The sequence below is a fragment of the Cryptomeria japonica genome, chromosome 10, assembly GCF_030272615.1.
Source record: "Cryptomeria japonica chromosome 10, Sugi_1.0, whole genome shotgun sequence".
NCBI lineage: Eukaryota > Viridiplantae > Streptophyta > Pinopsida > Cupressales > Cupressaceae > Cryptomeria > Cryptomeria japonica.
Window position 1 is genome coordinate 220,505,162 of NC_081414.1, and position 19,390 is coordinate 220,524,551.

General features: G+C 39.5%; 1 protein-coding gene across 4 annotated transcripts in view; it reads right to left on the reverse strand.

Moving 5' to 3' along the window:
- Nucleotides 1-19,390, reverse strand: part of LOC131034876 (uncharacterized) — a 102,552-nt gene that overhangs the window by 30,121 nt on the left and 53,041 nt on the right. For 3 of the 4 annotated variants that reach the window (XM_057966480.2, XM_057966481.2, XM_059213083.1), the window contains exon 4: nt 12,508-12,747. In XM_057966480.2, coding sequence (XP_057822463.2) covers nt 12,508-12,747 — 240 coding nt within the window. Of the gene's footprint in view, nt 1-11,564; nt 11,908-12,507; nt 12,748-19,390 lie in introns of those variants that run through there. The other variant, XM_059213084.1, reaches the window with a different exon arrangement.

Here is a 19,390-nt window from a genome sequence, read left to right on the forward strand (position 1 = left end):
ACTTGAACCAAATTCGCACTACCTTTGATGAAATTTCGCACCTCCTTGATGAAATTCGCACTTCCTCCTTGTCTTCTCCAAATCGCATGCAAAGGATGATTGAATGATGTTTAAATGATGATTTGAAGATCCAATAATTCACCTCCTCCTTTATAGGCGCTCACCTCCTTTATTACCTCTAGGCCGACTTGAAAATAAGGCAAATAAAATAAAAAAAATGGAGGCCGACTTCTATAAAATATAATCCAAGCACACCAATTTTATTAAAATTAATAATTAATTAAAATGCCTTCATAATTAATTTTTTCGATTTTCTAAAAGGCAAAATTAATTAATAAATGTTCATGCGCAATTTTTAAATGCCAATTTTAATTAAATATTTCAAATTTTATCGATTTTTAGCATTTAATATAATTCAAAAATTCATTGGCGCCAAAACATGAGAGAGGTATGGGGTACAAACCATATCGCTCTGGTCCCTGACTGAGGGACAGGAGCGAACTTGCATTTTTTCTTTGGTCCTTTGTCTTCTAAGTTGCCAAATTGATTCGTGAGGTAGGCAATGATCTCATTATTTGTTTCACCCACGCCAAACTTCTTCTTTGTAAAGCAAATTTGTCCTTCAAGTGGTTTTCGCCCTGGTCCTTGACTGGAGGACAGGAGCGAACTTTAGTTTCTAGCTCAAATTTGTCATCTTTAAACCTTAACTTCTCCTTCATCACCTTTCAAATGACATTTTCAACCTTGTATAACTTTGCTTTGATGTGATCTTTTGGAAAGAATGATTGATTTTGTGAATATCGCCCTGGTCCTTGACTGAAGGACTGGAGCGAATTTGCCTCTTTGCTCAAGTTGATCACTTTTTGACGTTTGGTTCCTTGCTTATCATCTTCTCAAAGACATTTTCGACCCTGTGCGACCTTGTGCGACCTTGCCTTGACGTGGTTTTTGAAAGAAATGACCAATTTAGTGAATATCGCCCTGGTCCTTGACTGAAGGACAGGAGCGAACTTTGGTCTATAGTGCAAATCCTCCATCATATTGATATTAATTTGTCTTCAAGGCGTAAAATGACGTCCTTTATTCCTTCTTGAACACTTGAAACGAACGTGGCCTTCAAAATTTAAGCATACTTAGAGATTTCGCTCTGGTCCCTAGGAGAGGGGCAGGAGCGAACTTAGGTAATTTCATCACATTTGGCGGTCTTTGCAACTTCATTCTTCGTCGAGGCGTTCCAAACATCATTACCTCCTTGTACCTTGACTTGTAGTGACTTAAACTTGGAGGGAAATGTTAGATATTAATTTGTCTTCAAGGCGTAAAATGACGTCCTTTATTCCTTCTTGAACACTTGAAACGAACGTGGCCTTCAAAATTTAAGCATACTTAGAGATTTCGCTCTGGTCCCTAGGAGAGGGGCAGGAGCGAACTTAGGTAATTTCATCACATTTGGCGGTCTTTGCAACTTCATTCTTCGTCGAGGCGTTCCAAACATCATTGCCTCCTTGTACCTTGACTTGTAGTGACTTAAACTTGGAGGGAAATGTTAGATAACCTTGATTTCGCCCTGGTCCCTGGCTGAGGGACAGGAGCGAACTTGCACTTGTAGGCTCAATCACTTTTTGCCAATACTAAAAACTATCTTCAACGGACTCGTCATGCTCCCTTTCATTCACCTTTGACATGGAATTCGTTTTATCTTGGTGAGAAATTCTCCTTAGGAAGAAATCGCTCTGGTCCCTGGCTGAGGGACAGGAGCGCCTAGGACAACATGGACTTCACTTGGCGTTTTGTAATCTCCAAATTATCTTCAATGGATTCGTTACGCCTCCTTTGCTTGCCTCAAACCTAACATTCACTTGCTCTTCGCCCAAAACATGCCTTATAAGGAAGATCGCTCTGGTCCCTGGGAGAGGGACGGGAGCTATCACTAAATTTCGCCCTGGTCCCTGGCTGAGGGACAGGAGCGATTTTTGCTTCTAGGGCCAATTTTCCTCATGTTGGCATTTTTAAATTATATTCAACTGATAAACTGTATATCCTTTGTTCTCCTCAAATCGCGAAATTGTTCAAATCTTTCAAGGACAAGGCAATTTTGGATTTTAAGCTCCGGTCCTTCAGTGAGGGACAGGAGCGATTTTTGTTCCTGGCACATTTCCTTGCTTGCGAATTTCTTCAAATTATATTCAATGGAAAGAACATGCCTCCCTTTATCTCTTCCAATCCAAAAATCGTCTTGATCCTGCAAGGACAGTAAAATTTTGAGAAACAAGCTCCGGTCCTTCAGTGAGGGACAGGAGCGATTTTTGTCCTTGAGGGCAAATATCCAACTTTTGTTGCAAATGACTAAGTCTGGACACTCCATCATGTTTATTCCATCTTCCATCACGTTCTTGATGCTTTAGTTTGATCAAAATGAGGTCAAAATGACCTAGGCAAGACATTTCGCCCTGGTCCCTGACTGAGGGACAGGAGCGATTTGGCTTTAAACTTCCAAAATTTGCCATTTTGAGTCTCAAAACTCTTCCAAATCTTTCAATTCACGTTCAACTGCATCTCCCGGCGACCCTGCACAAGACAAATGAAACAAATTAATAACCAGGATGCATAAAATTATGATTTTCGCCCTGGTCCCTGGCTGAGGGATAGGAGCAAACTTGCTTCCCTAGGCCAAAATATCAAGATTTTAATGCTTTAGTCACTTTACAAGGCAAAAATAAGACTTTTCCAATGCCTAGGAACAATTATCAAAATTTTCAAAATTTGGTCAAAATCATTCACTTGGACAAAATTCACAATTCCATCATCAACACTTAGGCAAAATTTGGACTCGCATTCAAAAATTCCGACTCAACCTAGACAAACTTACTTGACCTCTGACGAATTCACCTCATTTCAAAATTGCATCTACGCGAGGATGCTCAATAGCTCTCAAAATTGACTGGACTCTGGCCTGAAAACACTGCAACGGAAACCCTAAGGCTTGACCCTAGTCCAGACGACTGACTCACTAACCCAAAACCCTAAAAAAACAGAGAGAAGGACGAGCAAAAAGAGGGGGTCCCCATTTTAATGGGGCGATGTGTGAAATGGTCACAACAGTACCACGCTCGAGCGGCCTACCTATGGGTGGAGTCTCAAACACCTTGCTCCTCTTTGAAATCAAAGCCTGAATGTCTTCAGGATAGCTTCTCTTTTCTTCAGATGAGTGGGATGGCATGACCATACACTCAGAAGATCTTCTAAGTGGTGGATTTCCAAAGACCTTGCTCTTGTCTGTGATTAGAGCTTGCATATCAGTAGTGTAGCTGCCCTTGTCTTCTAATGGGTTTGATGGCATTATCACACATTCTGCTGCCACTCTACTTGGTTATGACAAATCAGCCTCTCCATCTTTTTCAGGGATACAATCCGAGGACCCCCATTAGACATCCCTCGCAAAACCACCTTCTTCCCCTCAGTCATGAACTTTAACTCCATGGTTTGCAAGTTAAGAGTGATCTCACCAAGAGATCACAGCCACTGAATGCCAAGGACCACATCATCGGTCCCTCCAATATTGACCACATAGAAGTCATCCTTGACTTCATAATTACCAAGCTTCATTGACATGTTTGACACCATCCGTTTCCAACAAATTGTTGATCCATCAGCCACCATGACCTTGAAGTCTTCAACATCATTAGTGATAAGACCTCTCTTGGCAACAATCCTAGCATCAATGAAGTTGTGAGTTGCTCCGGTATCAATTAGAGCAACAAGTCGATGCTCTCCCAATGCTCCTCGAACTCTGAATGATTCATTCTTGTGGAAGCTAGAGAGTTGGGCAACTATACCCTTATCATCTTGATCACTTTCGTGCCCTTCTGGAGCCTCTTCATACTCACTTTCCTCCGAATCAAGTTGCTGTTCTGAATTTTCAGAATCTAATCCATCAACTGAATATGCTTTCATTTGCCGAGCATTACCCTTTCCATGGCATCTATGACTCCGAACCCAAGGTTCCTTGCATGAATAACACAAATTCTTCCTCTGAAGTTCTTGACCGATTCATCATCCATCCAAGGAGGGAACTTCTTAGGCTGATTAGAAAAATTCTTCTTGTTTTTACGGAATGGGAAAGGCTTTGACTGAAATCTAGAGTTAGGGGCAGCCAACTCCATGCTTCTAGCCTTCTTGATTGCATCAGCCAAGATGGGCGGGTCAAAGGCTTTTACCCAACCTCTCAATGGTTCTTCAAGTCCTTCCGTGAATAGGACCACCAATCTTTTCTCCGAGATACTACTAACCATAACTAAAAGATTTTGAAATTCAGTTATGAAGGTGTCCACAGAACCCTGTTGTTTGAGTTGTGCAAGCTCTCTAAACTTCACATCCAAATCCTTGGTATCAAATCTTTCTATCAACTTGTTGGTGAATTCAGCATAGGTATGGATAAAGCTATGACCAAGGGTGATCAACCCATGGTACCACCATTCGTGAGTGGCTCCATCTAGGTGCAAGGTGGCGAACTTGATGGCCTCTTCTTCGGTCATAGGTCTCAAGGACAGGTAATTGTCCAACTTCTGCACCCAAGCTCTAGCTGCGCTCACTGCTTCCATCGAAGTGTGCTAGAGTGACCTTCCCAAGAGCTTGTTGATAATCTCTGGGAGTAGAGTAACGATTATCATATCTCCCTTCCCTTCTCTTCTTTTGATTCATGTATTGGTCAAGAGACATAGCATTTCGAATCTCTTGGGGAAATGTTGCATACTCTACAAAACTGGCCCGAATCTCCTCAGCTCCAAGAACTTCAACTTCAGGAGGCAGTGTTTCCCTTGGAAAGAAAACGGGTTGCAATGGCCTAGTCACCGATCCAACAAACATTCCATTACCACCGGAGTTGTTGGAAGTGCTGACATTATTACCACTCATATTCTGATTTGGATCTTGATTATGCCCCCCTCCAGCACTCTGCCTAAAGGTGGCTATCATCTGGGACATCATGTCCATCATAGTGTCATATTTCTTCTCAATTTTCTCTACAGCCATAGCCATAGTTGTTTCATTCTGTCCAAATAGTCTTTCCCCCATTGAATCTGTTGAGTCCACTAAATCAACTTCCTTATCTCTGTTTCTCAAGACTTTTGAAAAAGTCTCTTCAAAAGGCATTGCAGAAATCAGATATTGCTAACGTCTCTTTCCTCTATTATAGTAGCGGACGTCTCTCTCACTCATGGAGAACTCTATTTACTCTGACTTCACGGGCTGGAAGAAAAACCAGCTCTGATACCACTGTAATATTCCCACTAATTTTTTCGATTTTTGAGCACAACAAATATTACAATGCACCCATTAAAGTTAGGAAATATAATCCCAATCCTATTGAAAGTAACCCTTCCACTTTCTGATCACCAAGAGCCCAATGTGGGAAGGTAAGAGCATACGGTGATAAGGGGTTTGTTAGCTCACTAATCCCCTGGAAATTACAATGCAAATACAATATTGGGCAGCAAGCCAGCCCCTTCCACTTTTCAGCGGGATGAAGAACAAGAACTTGGCGGTAAACCAGCCAAGGTAACAAGAGCATAACAAAACCAAATCACTCCACCGCTTATGCAGCAGGAGGAATTTTACATAAAACTATCACTCGACCGCATATTTCAGCGGGAGGACAATATCGCTCAACCACTTGCTCAGTGGGAGGACAAAGCTGAATTACAAGACATACAGGCGGCTAAGCCATCCTCTTCCACTTGTTCAGTGGGAAATGCAACATAGAATGAATTGGTCAGTACTACTGAAGCAATTCTTACAAAGATAGAGTTGTGAGAGAAGATAGAATTAAGTAAATATCTCAAGAATTCAATAACACATTCTCACCACAAACACTACTTGCTGTTCCGAAATCAAAGACAATGAAACGCAGAACCAACCATCCAAAAAACCACTAAAATGCTCATAACTCTCTCAAAACTGTACTAAGAACTAATTTCACTTTGTTCTTGTAGGTTGCTCACAAATGTTGTTGGTAGGGCAAAGGAAGTGGTAGAGGAACAAAATGGGCAAAATATGGCTGCACCATTCTTTCTGATGGGTGGACAGATGGCAAGAACCGCACCATTATAAATTTTTTGGTTGCTTGCAAGGACAATGTAGCGTTCTTGAAGTCGGTTGATTCCTCGAGCAAGGTGAAAAATACAAAAACATTGGCTGGAATGTTGGAGCAAGTTGTGATGGAGGTGGGGGTAGAGAATGTGGTGCAAATCATCACAGATAATGCAACAGCATATGTGTCAATAGGTACAATCCTTTTGAATTATCACCTTTAGGCATTACCAATATTTTCATTTGTTGTATTTGTGGCTTTGTTTTACTTGGTTGCATCTTTCTTAAGAATAACTTCTTTTGCAAGAAGAATCCTCCAAGAGAGGCACCCCACTCTTTTTTGGACACCTTGTGCAACACATGTCCTTGACCTTCTTTTGGAGGACATAGGCAAACTTAGTGGGTGACTCCAATTGTGGAAAATGCAAGGAGGATCACCAAATATATTTACGATCACCCTTGGGTTCTAAATTTGATGAGACAACACCCAAGGGAGAGATTTGGTGAGAGTTGGTGTCACAAGGTTTGCAACGATTTTCTTGACGTTGCAAAGTGTTCTTGCTGCATTGACTTCTTTGAAACAAATGTTTGTGAGTGGAGAATGGATTAACTCACCTTATTCAAAGAAGCCTGAAGGAGAGGTTGTGACATTCATAGTGTTCGACAACCAATTTGCACAAAGGGCTGCAAAGATTGTGAAGGTAACTTCAAAACTTTAATTTTTACTTATTATTGATTCAAGTCTCTCATTACTAATTTGTAACTTCATTAATTAATCTTTTTGTAATTTGTATTTTTCAATTGTAGGTGTCAAAGCCCTTGGTTCGAGTTCTCCGCTTGGTGGATGGGGATAAAACCCCAATGGGATATCTTTATGAGGCCATGGATAGGGCCAAGGAGTCTATCAAAAACTACTACAAGGGGGATAGACTCAAATTTGATCCCATTTGGGAAATTGTTGATAGAAGGTGGAACAATCAGCTCCACCAACCCATTCATGCAGCAGGGTACTTTCTCAACCCTCGTTTTAGGTTCAGGGGTTCTTACTCAGATCCGAATGGAGAGATCATGGAGGGCCTCAGTACATGCATTGAGAGGATGGTACCCGATGTTCAGGAGAGAGACCTCATTGTGAGTGAGCTCCAAAATTATGAGGAAGGGGTAAGTTATTCTCTTCAGAGTTGGCTAGGAGAGGAAGAACCACTCAAACCCCAAGTATAACATTTGTCATTTGGATTTTGGGATCTAAAGTGATTGATAAACTGATAAATTATGTTTTCTCTTTTCTCTTTGCTTTCTAACTTTTCAATTTTTTTTATTTTGCAGATGCTTGGTGGCAAAATTGGGGTGGAAACACCCCCCATCTCAAAAAATTTGCACTTAAGAGTCTTATGTCAGCTTTGCAGTTCATCCAATTGTGAGTGCAATTGGAGCTTGTTTGAAGCAATCCACACGAAGAAGAGGTGCAAGTTAGCGCAGAAACGCCTCAATGACCTTGTCTTCGTGAAATATAACTTTCGATTGTGCATAAGGAAGGTAGAGAAAGTAAAAGGTGGTCCAATTGACTTGGATGATATAGATCCTTACAGTGATTGGACATCACAAGAGCAGCCTCCATTGTTTTCTGAGGGTGAGATCATTGATTTGGAGAGGCAGGCTATGGAGGAGGGGGGGGTGGATTTGGTTTCACACTGCATGACATTGAGGAGGAAGAGGAAGAGGATGAGGAGTCATTGCCAATGCCACAAGAAGGTGGAGACATAGCTTCAGCCATGATGGAGGATGAGCCAGCCATACCGAGCGAGGACGCACAGACAATCACACGCCCACTACAGACTTCTAGGATTGGACCCTCTAGATCTACCTCTCCCAAATTTTTTGTTGTAGCTGGGAAGAGGAAGTTGTAATTGTAATTTGTAATGATGTATTTACTTTTGGTTTTACAAAAAATATTTACTATATTGCTTTAAGGCTTCCAACCATCAGCATTCCTCATGAGGATACAATTTTGTAGACACTTTGCATTTAAATATATCTAGAATCAGCTTGTTTCTTTTGTGTTGTCATTTATTGACTCATTGGATGCATCTTCTCATTAAATTGTGCAAAAAAAATGCATTTTTATTAAATTTAAGCGTGTTTTTAAGTTGTCGAGTTTTTGCCGAGTTTTTGCCGACTTTTTTTCCCAGGGGCTTGGCGAGTTTTGCCGAGTGGCGAGTAGTTCAACTTTGGTCTTGAGTCATTTCCAAAATCCTCTTTGATTCCATAGATATGGTGGGTCATGAAAATGTTTTCCAAGTCATTATAGACAATGCAAAGGTTTGTAGGGTTGTAGGTGCTTTGGTTGAGCAAACATACATTTTTTGGACACCATGCATCATACACTCCCTCAACTTGGTGATGCAAGTAATTGGCACTCAAACAGAGTAGGTGAAGGAAATATACCAAGAGGGTGAGGAGATCCAAATGTTTGTAATAAACCACCATATGTCACAAGCCATTTTTAGGAGTTTCTTGAAGTTGGAATTGCTGATGGTAAATTTAATTTATCTAATAAATTTTATTTATGCCATGTTTAATATGTATATAAAAAAATTTAATATTTTATTGACATATTTTTTACATGAACCTAGGTTGTTGAGACATGATTTGCATCACATACAACAGTGATGAGATGACTTTTGAAGGTCAAATGAGCATTGAGTGCCATGGTTATTAGTAACCAATGGGGTGTCTGGAAATAATCGAATTCAGAAAGGGCTCAAAAGGTTAAGTCATTGATCCTAGATGACAATTGGTGGGATTGTGTGGAATGTCTTGAATTCCACCGAGCCTATCATGAATATGATCAAGTATACGGATACAGATGCAGCATTTTTGGGGGAAGTCTATGATGGCATGGACACCATGATTGAAAAAATCGAAGTCGTAATAGCAAAAAAAGAGAATGATCTCGAAGAAGTATTTTTCAAAAGGGTGGAAAAAATCATTCTTCATTGTTGGAACAAGATAACCACGCCATTGCACCTCCTTGCACATGCATTATCTCCCATGTACTATAGCAATGAAGTACTTTCTTTGTCAAGGAGAACTCCACCATATACAGATTTTGAAGTTCCTATTGGGTGCAAGGGGGCATTTGCTAGACTCTTCACAGATCCTAAAGTGGTGGAAAGTATTAGGAAAGAGTTTGGTTTGTTTATCTCAGAAAGAAGTCATAGTCCTTGTGCCATTAATGACAAATCCAAAATGGATGGTAGTACATGCTGGTACCTCCATGGTCAAGATTATATGTTCCTCCAACCTTTTGCAATCAAGATTCTATCACAAGTTTTTTTACTTTTTATTTTTTACATTTGTAGACTTTAGCATTTAACATTCTTTAATTTATTTTGCATTTTGTAATTTTAAGTTTTGTTGATTTTCTCTCCAATTTCAATAGGTTGCAAATTCTTCCGTTGTTGAATGGAATTGGAGTACATACTCCTTTATCCACTCAGTGAAGTGTAACCAGTTGGCTTCAAAAAGAGCATAAGACTTGGTATATATTCATTCCAATTTGTGTCTTCTAACACATAAGGAATAACGATACAAGGAAGGGTCAATGAAGCAATGGGATGAAACCCCTGAGTGTACCAACTTGGGTGCAAATATTGATGATCTGGCTAGAGTCACTATGGATGATGGTGATGAGATACCTACACCTAATGCACCTAGTGGAAGTGGCACTGCTTTGGGTTCTAATGATTTTGAATTTGAACTTGGAGCAAATGATGATGATCTTGATCTAGATCCTTTTGATGATTGATGAAGATAGAAGACAATTATTACTTTTGATTGCCATTTTTTGTAATTGTAATGATTTTCATTGGAATCGTGAACATGGACATATATGAAGTTATGATACATTGATATATATTATATGGTATATGACATAATATGATGTATTGAAATTTTGAACTATCAATTGGCATTTGTCATTGATCAATGATGAAGTATCATAGTTTGTATAATTTTGTGCTTGATCCCATGTACCAAGTTTGGGGACTTAGATATAGATCTTACGCCTACGGCCCCATTTCTAGCATAATGTTTGTTGTACCACAAGGAACCTGATATGAGGTATTGTCCCTCAAATATCACTACAATGGTGCCCCCAAAACCAACTAGGATGACTAATAATAAAAAATGAATGAGGTCCTAAAGTATCTAGTCATCCTCAAGCCTACATGAACATTTGTTTACTCTAGAGCATAAATGCCTATACAACATTATCTATGTTACCCGGGGACACGTCCCTGGGCTAAAATCCTCTCTCCCCATACCGGGGACGTTTCGAGGACTTGGGGATGGCTAAGGGATGTCCCCCCACCGTCCCCAAACTTGCAAAATCTGTGGGAAACGTCCCAAAAACTTGGGGACGGTAGTGATTCTCAAAGGGGACATCCCCCCGTCCCCAATATGGTTGGGGACGTCTGTGACATCCCCTAACCGTCCTGGGGACGGCCATCTGTCCCCTTTTTCCCAACACATTTTTTTAAAAGACTTGAATGGTCAAAAAGACCATTTTTTTATTTTATTAGAGGTTTGTAAAACTGGATTTTCACTAATATGACGGGTAAACATGTCTGTATCACTTCCAAAAGCGCTTAGGAATAATGAGCAGCAGCCTAGTAATAAATTTCACACACTTAGAACTCGGTAGTGCATAAAAAAGTGGTTACAGGTCTGCAATATTGGACTTTTCAGTGATATGAAAGGTAAACAGGTTTGAATCATAGCCCAAAGGACTCAGAAATATGAATAACAGCTTGGTAATGAATTTCACAAACACCCAAAACTTTGTAGTGCATAAAGAAGCAGTTGTAGGTCATAATAGTAATGGAAGACTATCAAAATATCCTCCAACCAAAAAGAAACAATGAACTACATGCAAACAAGTGTTGGCATATTCACAATGAATTTTCAATTATGAATGCATATTAAGTATTGACAATGAATTCTGAATTATGAATGCATATTGAGTATTGACAATGAATTCTGAACACAAATGTGGTATGTTAAGGTTCTATAATGTACATATACCTGCTTTATCCATGTTTTCATATGAATATAATGTATATATATTATATACATGCTTTATCTATTTTTCATATGAACATTTAAAATTTCCCTATATATTTTATATTGCCGTCCCCATACTGTCTCCAAAATTGGCAAAAAAATTGCTGTCCCGGAAACTCGTCCCACCATCCCCAGTTGTCCTCGTCCTAGAAACTTAGGGCAACATAGAACATTATACTAAACCCTACAAATAGATGGTACCTGATTTCTGTTACATTTTATTGGAACAACTACTTTAGTCAAGTCTCATGAAGTTGTATGTCTAGAACCCTAGTCTATTTAGTATGCCTATAATGTAAAATTATTATTACCATTTTTTATCTAATAACATTGCATCCCTAAAGAACATTGAATGAAAAAATGGTAAACAATTGAAATTAGATCAATAGCTAGAATCTTTTGGTCAAAGTTCACATTTTCCAAACAAACGTGACATCCAACAACTTCTGAAAAAGAGTATATATAATCTTTGGTCCAATGTAACAATAAGAATTTACAAAAAGTGGGGTTAATCCCGCAATGCAACGGCAAATTGCAAAACCGCATTGATGCGGCATCCCGTGTTCGAATCGTATGCAGGTCTTTCTATCCTCGCCTAGGTGTGCTTGACAAGAGTCGGAGGAGGTTGTCGTGTGTGGACAGTGCAGCGCACAAGGTCCCACATTAGTGTTCCACGCTAGAGCATCATGATAGAACCTGCAAACCAGCGCAGTCAGACAGAGGCGCAAGAAGTACGAAGAAGCAAGGTGGACGGCTGGCTTGATGCAGAGAATCGCAGCAGTGGAGTGCAACGCAGCCAAGACAAGTGGGGTGATAAGGAATGGAGGGATAAGGAGAATCATGGAGAGATGAGGAGAGAAATGGAGGGATAAGGAAAATGGAGTGATAAACGTGAGTAGATACCGAGATCAGCCCGAGACATATTAGGGAGGTGTTAATGCCTCAGCAGGTCAATAAGATGTAACCACGGGGATGGGGTCCCCCATTATGAACTCACTGGTTCGTAGCTCCAGTCAAAAGCGAGAAGCGACCCATTTAACCGATCAAAAAAAAAGAATTTACAAAAAAAAAAAAAATTATGTTCACGAACATCCAAGTAGGTCAATGCAACTCAGGAAATATGACTATAAAAAGAGAAGTACAAGAATAAAAATTGTTAGGTAACAGGTTATTGAAAGCAAGTAAACAGAAACTAGGAAAGAAAGATAATCAATACAAACAAGTCATTCTGTTATAAATGCATCCATTAAGTTGACTAATGGACAAAAAACGTAAAGCAGGCATAAGGGGTAAAACCTGCTGCGACTCCTTTTTAACCAAACGTGTCATTTGTTCAAGACCTGCTAGATGTGCATCTAGATCAACTCGTTTTCCAGGTTTGGTCTTAAGATCCAACAACTTTTCTTTAAGAATTTCCTCTCTTTGATTTACTTTTTTCAGCTCACTTTCATGCTTGGATGAAAGTACCTGATATTCCTTTTTTACGCTCATGTATTTTTCATTTAAATTGCTGTTGTCTTTGACCAAAATTGAGATCTGCAAAAAAGAAAAGCATATATGAGAAATCTTTCAACTTACAATTGGTATCTTAAGTTTAACAAAGCTTTATTCTACATTAAAAGGAATATAGAGTTCACCAAAATTTGTATTATTATGCACTTCAAAAGAATATTTAAATTTCAATACTCGTGTTTAAAAACTGTGGGCTACCTTACATGCTACCTAAAGTAGCTAACCTTATACAGACTGCAATGTTCTATACATACTAATCTTTAACTAAAGTTTAGAACTTTATAGCATACAACATCATTGTCCAATATTATTAGTCTATTAAAAATGCAGAAAGAAAGAAATTAAATTAATACCTCAAAAGTACATTAAGCTACAATTGAGAAGTGCAAGTTAGCATACCTTTACTTATGGAAAATAACTCAATAATAAGCACTATAAAGAAGCACAACAAAGGGTAAAACTTGAAATGGTCAAGTCCAAATAGTAATGACCATGTACACGTACAAATAACCCTAGGAGGAAGGATCCCTCAATGAAGCATGAGCAAATGAAGATGAAAGCAAGAGATGAAAAAAGGAGAACCAAAAGCATCATCATCTATCATCATAAAAAGACCAATGAAGGACCTGTCAATTCTCATAAGAGAATGTACACCCAATCATAATAATTATATTGCTACTTGTGTTTGAACTATCTTTCATTTTGTGAATGGGGTAGATGATATGTTGTGACCAAGGAAAAGAAGCCCCAAGCAGATAACCTCACTAAATCACTCTCACATATCTTCCAAGTACCTATTCTAATGTCACCTATAGAAAATAATAAAAAGCAAGAGAAGAAATGAATCTACTTGCTGGTTGATTCTGAGCATCATAAAGAGAACTAACATAAGAAACACAAGCTTGGGGATTGATATCTTTAAGTAGGGATTTTTATTAGGAAGAGGGTACTCTAAAGTTTAGAAGGAAATGATGGAGGGCATCAAGGAGCTCAAGTCACGTTCATGCAAAAATGTATATTCTATAGTAGTATTCTATTTACACAGAATTGACAAGGCAAAGTGAAAGTGTAAATGGAATTCACATACTTGGCTTTAAAACAAGAACAGAGGAAAAACCTGACAAATTAATACTCATAAAAATATGGAAAATGAAATGCTATTGTCAATTCATATAATGGTACATGGAGAGAGAAGCAAAGCTCAAAATAAGACATAAATAACCATTCAATGTTGCCAATCACTCTCAAATCCTCAAGAAGTATCAAATTCCCAATTGAGTACAGTGTACCCACTACAACTTATGTTCAAGTGATCTGAAAGTGCTTAAGTGGTTTGAAGCTTGAACATATTTTTGACATTTGGACCAATGGGGTCATGTCATGAATGTGTAGTACCTTTGCAGGGCCAAATAATGTTTAAATAGAGTCAAAGGTGAGATGTTTTTACATATTTTTGTTTGTCTCAAAACTCTACGTAATTTCTAAAAACCACCTCATATTTTGAGTTTGTATGCAAAAGATATGGCTTCGGAAAGGCTCCTGATGAAGACTGCCACAGTGGTTGACAAAGTGCTTTTGGCATGATTTTAATTTATTTAAATGATTGCTGAGTCTTTTAGGGGGTTTGTTGAAGGTTTTTAATTATCATATGTGGTCAGTAAGCATCTTAGAAGCATTCAAACCATAATAGCAATATCGTAAACAACAGAAAATTGTCATGTTCAATTAAAAACACACAAAATAATAATCTTAGGCATTCCAAAAATCAAGATCTTTGGATTTTGGCGTTTGAGCTTTTGGATTCTGACTGTTGGGAGGCAGAAGAATGTTTTAGAGCTGATATTTGTGCTTAAAAGAAGGTTACAAGAACGATTGATGGTGTGTGTTGACGTGTTTTTTATGACAACGTCGAACATAGAAAAAAGTTTCCAACAGTCACCTTACTCTCTCTTGATCAAAGTGCAATTGCATGCTAAGATTGCAGGAAGTTCAAACAATCGATTCCAAGGTTCCTTTATGCTACGGATGTGACTCAGTTGGCTGATGTGATCGCTGGTAATCCAAGGGGCCTTACGTCTGGATCGTTCTTTCACTTGTTTTCTATGGTTGGAACTTGTTGTGACCATTTCACACATCGCCCCATACCAAATGGGGACCCCCTTCTTTTTGCTTGTTTTTCGCTCGTTTTCGCTTTTGTTTTTAGGGTTTTGTCGGTTAGTTGGTCGTCTGGATTTAGGGCCAAGCCTTAGGGTTTTAAATTTCGCCTTTCCAAGCCAAAATCCAGTCATTTTTGAGAGCTTTTGAGCTTCTTTTCTAGAATGCAAATTTTAAATACAATGAATTCGCCAAATTGGTCTAATTTTCAATTGGAATGTTCATGCAGAGCTTAAACTTGTCTAAGTGTTGACCGTCAATATGAATTTTTGTTTGATTGAATATTTTGACCAAATTTTGACTTTTTTGAAGTTTGATCCTGGGCATTGGAATTGATTCGTTTTCGCCTCGTGAAGTGTTAAAATGTGAAAAATCTTGTTATTTTGGCCTGTAGGAGCAAAATCGCTCCTGTCCCTCAGTGAAGGACGGGAGCTCAATTTCAAATATCTCATCATCCTTGCAGAGTCCAGACAAATTTTACGTTTGAAGTGATGAAGAACGACGAGATCTTTTCATTGAATATAAATTGAAGATTTTCATGAGCACAGAAAGGCCTCCAGAAGGAAAATCGCTCCTGTCCCTCAGTGAAGGACCGGAGCTACGAATCAAATTTCACCTCGTCCTTGCAAGATTTTAATGACTTAGCAATTTGAGGACGTCCAAGGGAAGATGCTTTGCCAAATGAATATAACTTGAGATGCAAAAACGAAGGAAAATGACCTATATTGACTAAATCGCTCCTGTCCCTCTCCAAGGGACCAGGGCGAGGTACCTTGTAGCTCTCGTCCCTCTCCCAGGGACCAGAGCGATTTCCTCCATTTTGCAAAATCCAGACAAGGGTCAAGGCAAGTTTACGTTCAAAAACAAGGGAAAACATGAGATGAACGCATTGAATATAAATTGAAGATTTTTGGGACGTCCATAACAGTGCTAAATGCCTAGTTCGCTCCTGTCCCTCAGGAAGGGACCAGAGCGATTTTTGATATAATTGCTTTTCTTGCAAAGTTACAAATGATGTCAAGGCATGAACGAATGGAGGGAAGAAGGACGAGTCCGTTGAATATAAACTTGGAACCAGGCAAAGTGAGATAGTGGCCACAAGGGAAGGATCGCTCCTGTCCCTCTCCAAGGGACCAAGGCGATGATGATGATAATACTCTCTACGCAAGTTCAAGGTCGTCCCTCCAAGGTTCAAGACCGATCCAAGTCAAGATGAAGGGTGGCGAAGACATTTCAAGGCATTTCCATCAAGCGCAAGGTTGTAAAGGTCATCACATGGAAGGATTTGCGCTCTAAAGACCCAGATCGCTCCTATCCCTTGGGAAGGGACCAAAGCGATATTTACATAATGGCGTAGATTTCAAAAGGCAAACAAGTTTCGAGCAACCAAAAAGGTCGAAGGGACGTCATTCCACGCAATGAAGTTGATTGCAAGTTGGTACAAACAAGAACAAGCACATAATGATGAACTTCGCTCCTGTCCCTCTCCAAGGGACAAGGGCGATGGTCCCTTTAATGCATCCAAACACATAATAAAAGCAAATGGGAATAAGCGCAAAAGAACATAAGCATTGATATTTCGAAGGTCAAAGATACAAGATGAACATGGAGACATGGAGATCGCTCCTGTCCCTCTCCAAGGGACAAGGGCGATGTTAGATAAAACACATGACATTCTTTGAAAGTCACGTTAAGGCAAGGACGCACAAGGTTTTAAATGACGTTTGGAAGATGATACAAGGAAAGGATCGTACCAAAATGGAGAATTTCAAGCAAAAAACTTAGGATCGCTCCTGTCCCTCTCCAAGGGACCAGGGCGATGGTGGTCATAAGGTGCATTTGCTCGCACAAGAATGAAATTCAAATTCGAAGGACCACCAGATGATCGATTTGGGACGTGAAAATGAAGGAGTTGAACGTTAAAAACGCAAGAATCATGCCAAAGATGGTGAATCGCTCCTGTCCCTCTCCAAGGGACCAGAGCGATGAGGTACGTCCCTTTCATTTTCATATTTTTGGCGCCAAATTAAACAATTCGAATTTCCTTAAATGCTAAATCGATTTAAAAATTGAAAATCTTATTTAAATTGGCATTTAATATGGCGTTAGACATTTATTAATTATTTTGCCTTTATTTAAAATCGAAATTCTCAAATAAAAAAAAAACGCAAGGCATTAAATAATTGATTAATTAATTAATAAAAAATCAATTGGAGCGCTCATATATGGAGGTCGGCCTTGTCATGTCATTGCAAATCATTTAAAAAATCGTTTAAAATGGTTTTATTTTTGTTAAGTCGGCCTAAGGGGTGAAGGATGAATGCGCTATATAAGGGGGGTAGAATTATCATTTTCTACATCATTATTTTACCTTCCTTCATGCGAATTGAGAAGAGGCGAATGTAGTGCGAGTTTCATTCATCCAAAGGTGGTGCGATTTCAAACCAAAGGTGGCGCTAGTATCATCTTGCGTGGAGTGCAAAGTGTGTTTGGAGAGGTGCGAATTCCATCCAAGGTGGCGTAAGCAATCAAAAGGTGATGCGAATTTGAAGATCCATCTAAGACCACGCCAAAGGGGAATTTGCTAAGGACTTGGAGATTTGTTAGTGCAAATTTGAAGATCCATTTGAGACCACGTCCAAGGCGATAAGTGAAGATCACATTCTATCCAGAGGTGGCGAAGTCAATTTTGAGGGGATCATATTGAAGATTATCTTTATACCTCAATTTTGCCTAGGCAAATTTTGTTTTTGCATTCTAGAGTTAGCTCTCTATCGAGGTATGGCGATTTAATTGTTATTGCTTTATTCATTTATCGTCATATTTTAAATTTTGAAATTTTGATTCTTGAATATCTCTTGGCTCAATCGTTGTATTTTAGGAAATGATAACTCTGGAGACTTATCATGAGGTTTCCTAAAATTTATCTCTCTTAGTTACGTTATTTATTGCAAAATCTATTTCTTATAATGAAATGTTGTGTAGGTATGACGACTCCAAAGGCGGGAGCATCCACCAGTCGCTCGGCTCTCATGAAAGAAGATCAGAAGACTGAAGAAGTGGAGACCAAGATCGTGTCCAAATGGAGCAACATTGGAGATACCAACTTGGGGAACTTTAGCACGAAGAAGTTCCGAGAGGTCCCTTACATTGGCAAGCCATCACCTGTCGCCCGGAGAATAATAGAGAGTGGCATCATTAAGGCGGCCGGTTTTCCTCCAGCCATTCAGTGCCACGAGTTGATGATCGAGTGTGCCCGTCATTACAATCCACAGTCCAGGACAATTGTGTCCAATGAAGGAAACACTTTGGCATACCTTTCAGAGGAAGCCATAAGTGAAGCCTTCCATCTTCCAGAGCACAGGGACATGATATACAAGAGCATTGAAGGAGCCAGGTCAGTGTACGATGATGATCCAGATGCTTGCCTAAGCATAATCAACAAGAACTGGCTACTTAAGAGTCGTCCCCGTCTGAGCAAAGTACCGAACACACCACACAGGATTGATTTCCAGGAGGAGTACAGAGATTTGATCACCATGCTCAACAGAGTTACAGGAGCACCTCATGCCTTCTATTTTGAGAAATGGATGTTTTACTTCATCCAGGTGATTGTTCAAGGGAAGGGTACAATACATTGGGCTAGGATAATTAGCCATTGCTTAGACGTACAGTTGAGAAGACTCAGGGCCACTAAGTCCTTCCACATGAGTTCATACGTCATCTATGCCTTAATCAGGAGCGTTGAGTACGCAGGACTACCTCACAGAGGAGTGATTGGAAGAGGACCCGGCGAGGTCAGAGTTTGTGAATCCTATACCTACTTGCATCATCCGCCAGGGAAGAACTACAAGTTAATCAATGATACTTTCACGATGAACATCACAAGGACGTTGCAAGGAGGGATCCACAACAGATTATCTCAGGATGCCCAGGAATTCATCAAGAGGTACGGTGCTTGGTTCATTCAGTTTCCCAAGTTCACTTACATTAGAGTGTATGGATGTCCTTTACCTCCATACATGTTGCCGAGGTACCCGACAGACAGAATTGTGTTACTTGAAGTAACAAGGCAGTTGGCAGCATATGTGAAGGCATTCAGACACAGACATCAGAATGGAGTTCAGGTACCTATTATTTTGGGTAATTCAGTTGAGGTATGTCCTAATGTCTTAGCCATGGATGACGCAGAGAAGGAGTTAGCCTTGTATCCTTTTTCATCTTTTGCTTGGAGGAATAGTTTTGATCCACATGGACATTTAGAGGAGACGGTCGGTAGAAGATTTAGACATGAGTACCAGATTGAAGATTTTATGATGAATCTCCTAGATGATCTCGAAGTGAAACGAAAGATACATTCTAGATTGCCTCTGGATTTCATCAGGAAATGTAAGATTTACAGAGTAGCCGACCAAGCTCAGGACAACGGCAGGCACATCCAATCTTCATATGATAGAGAAAGCAAGACAATAAGTTTGAATTGGAATGAGCCCGAGGCCGTGGATTTAGATGA